The sequence below is a fragment of the Mastomys coucha genome, unplaced genomic scaffold, assembly GCF_008632895.1.
Source record: "Mastomys coucha isolate ucsf_1 unplaced genomic scaffold, UCSF_Mcou_1 pScaffold1, whole genome shotgun sequence".
In the NCBI taxonomy this organism is placed as follows: Eukaryota; Metazoa; Chordata; class Mammalia; order Rodentia; family Muridae; genus Mastomys; species Mastomys coucha.
Window position 1 is genome coordinate 80381682 of NW_022196891.1, and position 6888 is coordinate 80388569.

At 44.4% G+C, this 6888-nt stretch overlaps 1 protein-coding gene and 1 long non-coding RNA gene across 4 annotated transcripts in view; one reads left to right on the forward strand and one right to left on the reverse strand.

Annotated features, from left to right (window-relative positions):
* Positions 1-94: 94 nt before the first annotated feature.
* On the reverse strand, positions 95-2921 carry LOC116068307. The gene is made up of 2 exons (XR_004109543.1): positions 2587-2921; positions 95-1418 (listed from the first exon to the last, which is right to left on the reverse strand). It is a non-coding gene; the product is annotated as an uncharacterized LOC116068307 (long non-coding RNA).
* A 2-nt stretch (positions 2922-2923) lies between these two features.
* Positions 2924-6888, forward strand: part of Taf1a (TATA-box binding protein associated factor, RNA polymerase I subunit A) — a 23147-nt gene continuing 19182 nt past the window's right edge. For 2 of the 3 annotated variants that reach the window (XM_031337637.1, XM_031337653.1), the window contains exons 1-2: positions 2924-3134; positions 4924-5047. In XM_031337637.1, the coding sequence (XP_031193497.1) occupies positions 4927-5047 (121 nt within the window). In that variant the 5' untranslated portion in view covers positions 2924-3134; positions 4924-4926. The other variant, XM_031337644.1, reaches the window with a different exon arrangement.

Here is a 6888-nt window from a genome sequence, read left to right on the forward strand (position 1 = left end):
AAAAAACCACACATAGATCAGTATACTACTGCTGATAAATAAATCAAGTAGGGAGAAAAGTGAGAGCAACCAGAGTCAAGCAAAACACCGCCAATCAGTAAAAACAGTTAAAGTTTAATCTTATCCGAAATGAGACTAAAAGTCAAAGGGAATGTTTAAAGAGCTGAAAGAGAAAAACATCCGCCAGCCCGATATAAATCTTCAAAACTGAAATGAAAATAGAGACAGCAGCAACAGGACTTCACTGTCAGCAAAGCTAAAGCGAACTCCAGAGTGAAAGTTGACGTCTCTGTGTGGAAACCGCTCAACACTTACTTTATACTACATAATACATTTAACGGTGTAAAAAATCATTAATTTCTCTCTATTTTATGGCCTTCTATGAGTTACTGGTTGGAGTCGCTCACATGACTGTCTTCAGCCATGAGTTGGGTTGAAATAGCTTCATTCCATTGTCTAGTGGCTTCGTTGTGGGGGCTAAACTGATTAGAATAAACCTCTCTCAGTTAAATTATCTAGTCATGTATCCCAAACCTGTTGACAGGTGTCCTCCTCCACAATAAAAGGCAAACATGTAAGGCATTTTAAAGCTCAGAGCTAGCATGGATAGAGTGACACTTGTGTCATATTTTCTCAGTCAACACAAACTCAGTGTCTACAGATAACCGTGAACTTATCATGCACAGTTTGAGCTGGGAGTTTGTGCAGGGCTTAGCTTGCCTTTGACACACCTCTGGTCAACTGGAACCACTTCACAGAGCTGCATACAGCCAATGACTGACTGCTCTAAGGTCTGTGGTGACCACCTTTTTATCTTCTTCATGTGTCTGGAACCAAGGCCCTGTGCTTTCCATAGGGCGTTAATATGCCAGGAGCTCTTTATACATCTGGCCCCTCTCTCAAGAAGGCTAGCCTGGGTTTCTTTCCACAGTGCCTCAAAGTACCAAACAAGGAGAGAAAAAGTGAAGTCCTGCCTTTTGGAGCAGTCTTTCCTCAAGTCCCAGCCTAGGGTAGGATCCTAGCCCATATTCTTCAGGAAAGTTACGGTTGGAGAAAGGTCATCTCTAAACTGCCATTCAAGTTGGCTCTGACTTGATGCTTTTATTTTCTGCCACATTCTTTTTTGTGATGGAGTGAAAGTTATTTGTGATGTTTTCAATTGCTTGGTTCTGTGAAGCTCATTTTTTTTAAATACAGTAAAGGTTCATAGGAATAATATTTTCTAAGACACTTTCAAAGCTTCCAGAAGATGTAGTTCATCACCATGAGTGGGTTGCTCCTTTAGTGAAAAGCAGTTATTTCCCTCCTCATTGTTACGCACATTCTTTAAGACTGGAGTCTAGAAAGCTGCTGTGCATGCTCCTTTCCCACACATTTTCATCCAGAATTGTACTGTGGGAACTGGAAGTGGTATGAACCTGAAGTGGTATGTAAGGAATAGAGAGAACATAGATTTTCTCACTTTTATCTCCCAATGGCAAGAGATGATTGAAAACTCTGACATTAGAACATCCTCCCACCTCTTTTTCGAGACAGGGTTTCTCTGTGTAGCCCTGGCTGTCCTGGAACTCCCTCTGTGGACCAGGCTGGCTTCAAAGACAGAGCTCTGCCTGCCTCTGCCTCTCGAGTATTGGGATTAAAGGCATGCATCACCACTGCTGGCATTTCCCCCTATTTTTATGAGCATGACCCAAATCAGCTGAGTCATTTTGATAAATCAAGCTTCCAGATGACAAGCCAATCATTACCTTGGTGTGAGTGACTGCTCCTCCTTTGTCACATATTTAGTTTAGCTTTGCCTGTAGTTAAGAGTACAGGTTTAGCCGGGCGGTGGTGGCGCACTTGGGAGGCAGAGGCAGGCGGATTTCTGAGTTCGAGGCCAGCCTGGTCTACAGAGTGAGTTCCAGGACAGCCAGGGCTATACAGAGAAACCCTGTCTTGAAGAACCAAAAAAAAAAAAAAGAGTACAGGTTTAAAGGCCAGGCATAGTGGCACATGCCTTTAATCCCAGCACTTGGAAGGCAGACTGGATTTCTGGGTTCGAGGCCATCCTGTTCTACAGAGTGAGTTCTAGGACAGCTGGGGCTATGCTGAGACACGGTCTTAGAAACACAGAAATAAAACAAAACAAAAACTCAACAACAAAGAAGAGGCCTAAGTGCAAGGACCAATGGCACAGAGAACAGTATAAATAACTTTTTCCAATGCCTATGGGTACTGCATATTGTTTATATAGAAAACAGAATAATATACCCATCGCAGTAAAAAAACAAAACAAAACAAAACAAAGAAAACCCTCTTCATACAAAGTCTTTTTATAGACCCTTTGGTTCCCATGATACTCAGATTCTGTTCTCGAGCAGTAAATTCAGAGTTTCAGAGGAGTCCATGCCACCATTTATGCAGCCTTCAGTATGAACTATTTTTTGTTCCAATAACTTTAAAGTTGTCTCCCTTTAGCTTTTACTCATTAATGCTTGTTCACATCACTGGTGCCACTCTGTCCATCTAACGGATCAGTCCTTCGAATAGTATTTTCCCATACATCTCCGGCCATTCTCTACGGTCGTCGTCACTTACACGTACCCTCTTTTCAAAGGGCTTGACGAGTCCACTATCTACCTCCAGAACTAACACACGGCTGTGAATGTCTCTCGTTAAAGTGGGATCCAGGCCAAGCCCTACAACCATCCACGTTGAAAAGGAAAAAAATGGATTCTTGCTCAAACTGCGCAGCAAGCCACTTAAAGCAGCCGCGAAAAGCTGTAATAAAAATAATTTTCAAAGGAGCAACTGGAATCGGCTATGCGTCCCGTCGCCACCCTCGCTTTTGCTCTGAGCTGGAAGGGCTCGGCAGCTTTCCCACAGGCAACGCTCGCGTGGGGGCGTGGCCACGCATGCGCGCTACCGGAACGCCCGCCAGGCTCGCTGTGCGCAAGCTCACAGGAAGGGCTCGCTAACCGCTTCCGTGGCACCGAGCAACGTGGAGACCGGCGACTCCGGAGCTTGGGTTGAGCCGCTCGCGGACTCCGTGCGCCTTGCGCTCTCAGTGGACGAGGAAGAGGTGTGTGAGCCTCCGGCTTGTTCCTTCGGCGGCGTCCTCCTGACTTTTTGCGCTCCTGGGCTCTGAGACCGTAAGTTACTGGGATGGCGAACTCTTGGTTACCGTGGCAACCGCTACAACGCCAGCCTCAACCTGGCCAGTCTGAGTCTCTGAGGGCCAAGGAAGGATTTGCTTTAAGTCTCCTTACCGTATGTGGTGGGTCGATTTCTCTTTCTTTCTTTCTTTCTTTCTTTTTTTCTTTTTGGTTTTTCTTTTCTCTTTTTTTGTTTTTTAGATTTATTTAATTATTATATGTAAGTACACTGTAGCTGTCTTCAGACTGGATGGTTGTGAGCCACCATGTGGTTGCTGGGATTTGAACTCACGACCTTTAGAAGAGCAGTCAGTGCTCTTAAGAACTGAGCCATCTCTCCAGCCTCCCCCACCCCTTTTTTAATTTTTTTTGTTTTTTCAAGACAGAGTTTCTCTGTATAGCCCTGGCTGTCCTGGAACTCACTCTGTAGACCAGGCTGGCCCCGAACTCAGAAATCCTCCTGCCTATGCCTCCCAAGTGCTGGGATTAAAGGTGTGAGCCACCACCGCCTGGCCCGGTGGGTCTATTTCTAATTCAGGTGTTACTTCAAGATTTTTCTCGGAACAGTTGAGATTGTTTTGTTTTTTTGTTTTTGTTTTGTTTTTTAAAAAAGGCTTCATCTGGATTTAAGGCGGAGTAACAAAATTTGAGGCTAGCCAACTCTTGGGAGGTGAATCAGCAGGTAATGGCAGTTACTGTCAAGCCGCGAAAGTTTGATCCCCGGATCCTCTAAATAATATTCTGACCTCCACGCGTGCGCGGTGGCTTCTCCCAACAATAAAGTGTAATATTAAAAAGAGATCGTTTGTCAGCAGGCTCCAGGTTTGATCTCTAGCACCGCAGAAAACAGAAAAAGCAACGCCAGTTGGATAAGGCCGAGGGTGTCCCCAGCTAGGGTAGTGCTGTAGGATTGCAGGAAGGAGGGATATTTGGTGGAATTCGTAGTACCAGAAGCTCCAGTATTTGATGGATACGTAGAACTAGGGTCTTGGGCATGTTGACAGCTAGATCCACGCTCAGTGGCGCATGGCTGCTTTTGTCGAGTCATTTCTTTGCCATGGCCCCCAGCCGAGCCCCCCTTCCTTTCTGTCATACTGGCTAGTCTGTGTGCTCTTCATTTCCCACATTTTTGTCTTCACCATTTCTTAGTCCTAATGTGGAAAGAAATAAGGTTGCTGCTATGATTAAGTTAGATAACTTACGGGCTAGTTATGTGGTTAAGTTCCGATAAATACTAGCAACTGCTATCACTATTCTTCAGCTGCTTTCTGAAGCTCGAGTCTTTTACGTTGCAGTTAAGGATGAGTCGTTTCTGTATGTACTTGATACATAGCTGTGCAGCATTCTTTTTTTAGAAGTAGATTTTAAAAACGATTTTTATTTTATGGTTATCTTCTGTGTGTGAGTGTCTGCCTAGGGTGTACCTGTTGGGGAGGTTGTTGGAAGCCCTGGAACTGGGGTTCCAGAAGGCTCTGAACTGCTACACGGGTGCTGGAGCTGAACTCAGGTCCTCTTGAGGAACTGCAAGCGCCCTTGACGGCTGAGCCATCTTTCCAGTCCCTACTCTTCTTCTTTTTTTTTTTTTAAAGTGGAACTTTAGTTTCAACTGTTGCTGGCATAAACAGATTGAATGCATACTTAAAAAAAAAAAAAACCAACCTGACAGGTACAATGAGTTGCTACTTACGTGGTATGTATTTGAGGAAGAGAGAGCTCTGTCTGTACAGTTGAGTTGCCTGTGGATTAGCATGTGCTGAAACTGACTGATACTCTCTGTTTGGAATAGAAAATGGATGATTTCAGTGAAGAACTGACAAAGTTTGCCGTGGCAGAGGATAACCCTGAAACTTGGGTGTTCTCTAATGCAGGGATGCATTTCCCATGGCTGCAGAAGCACATTGAAGCTGCAGGTAAGAGACTCAACGTTGAAGCCTTGTCCTTTACCACCAGGAAGCGCTAGGAGTGACACGGACATAGAAGGAATACCCAGGCTAGTTGGTTCTTTTGTTTTGTTTTGTTTGGTTTTTTTTGTTGTTGTTGTTTTTTCTAGACAGGGTTTCTCTGTGTAACTGTGGCTGTCCTGGAACTCACTCTGTAGACCAGGCTGGCCTCGAACTCAGAAATCCTCCTGCCTCTGCCTCCCAAGTGTTGGGATTAAAGGCATGCGCCACCACTGCCCGGCCTGTTTGTTTTTTTTTTTTTTTAGATTTATTTATTATTGTATCTAAGTGTAGGCAGCCGCTCTGACGATTGAACAGCGATAGACGATTCCACTGCACATGCGCCCCTCATTGGGCTCATGCAGGTGTATGCTAATGAGGCGATTGCCAGGGAACCAATCCAGGAAAACCACGAGAGCTTGGGCACAGGTATATAAGGGGCTCTCTCCAGGCAGTCAGAGCCATTCCACGCCACTCTGCCAAGGCAGGAGCAGTGGCGACTAGCAGCGGCCGCCGCCTATTCCACAGAAGAGCCGCGGCACTTAGGAAGCAAGAAGAAGCCGTAACACCTAGAAGAGCTGTAACACTTAGAAGAGCTGTAACACCTAGGAACCTAAGAGAGCTGTAACACAAAAGAAAAATCCTGAGTAAACCGCGAGAGAAGTCTTGGTGTTTGGTTGATACTGCCGCCGTCCGGGCAGCAAGGCCCATTACATCTAAGTACACTGTAGCTGTCTTCAGACACCCTAGAAGAGGGCCTCAGATCTCATTACAGATGGTTGTGAGCCACCATGTGGTTGCTAGGAATTGAACTCAGGACCTTCAGAAGAGCAGTCAGTGCTCTTAAGTGCTGAGGCATCTCTCCAGCCCTAGTTGGTTCTTTTTAGTCCCTTTTTTTCATTTTATTTTATTATTTTATTTGTTGTTGAAACAGGATCTTGCTCTTTGTCCCTGGTTTGCCTTGAACTCACTAATGTAACTCAGGCTGGTTTAGAACTCATGGTTGGTCTCTCGCCTTTGCCTCCAAGTGCTGGGATTACAGATGTGAACCTTGATGTCTGTTTATCTTTTTAAGATTAGATGGGAGGTTTTTCCTTTTCTTTCATACAGCTGTAGACAAAAAGGAAATTCTAAGAAATCGGATTTTTTGTTTTAGTTTTTTGGTTTTTTTTTTTTTTTTTTTTGAGACAGGGTTTCTCTGTGTAGCCTTGGCTGTCCTGGAACTCACTCTGTAGACCAGGCTGGCCTGGAACTCAGAAATCCACCTGCCTCTGCCTCTCTAGTGCAGGGATTAAAGGCGTGTGCCACCACCGCTTGGCCTGGGAGATAGATATTTATTTTTAGATTTTTGGTTCTTTTTATGGAGTACCTATATCTTAGCATTGGCAAAATATTGGGGACTTAGAGCTGAAGGAAATATGACCTGTCATCGAGGAGTACCTACATAGGGAGTGTTGGGAAGTTCTGCTGAATGGAAGTCATTCCTTATACGGATTGATGATGTAATATGTTTGGAAAACATTTTTCTTTGTTTTCATCTAATGTAGATGCAGACAGGGTTTTTCATGGGTTAACTCCTATGAGTCGTGGAGATGGGTGTGCTGCTGTGTGTCTGGCAGACCTTTAAACACGCACACTAGCACTTTTCTTGATGCTTTTCTTGGCTCTTAGAGTTTAGCTCCTATTTAAAAAGAAAACTTCATTAATTTTAGATTCTCAGTAAGTTAATCCTCAGTAAATGTATACCCTGACATTTTTCATGTGAGGACACTGGATTGCAAAGAAATTAAACTCTTTTTTTTTTTTTTTTT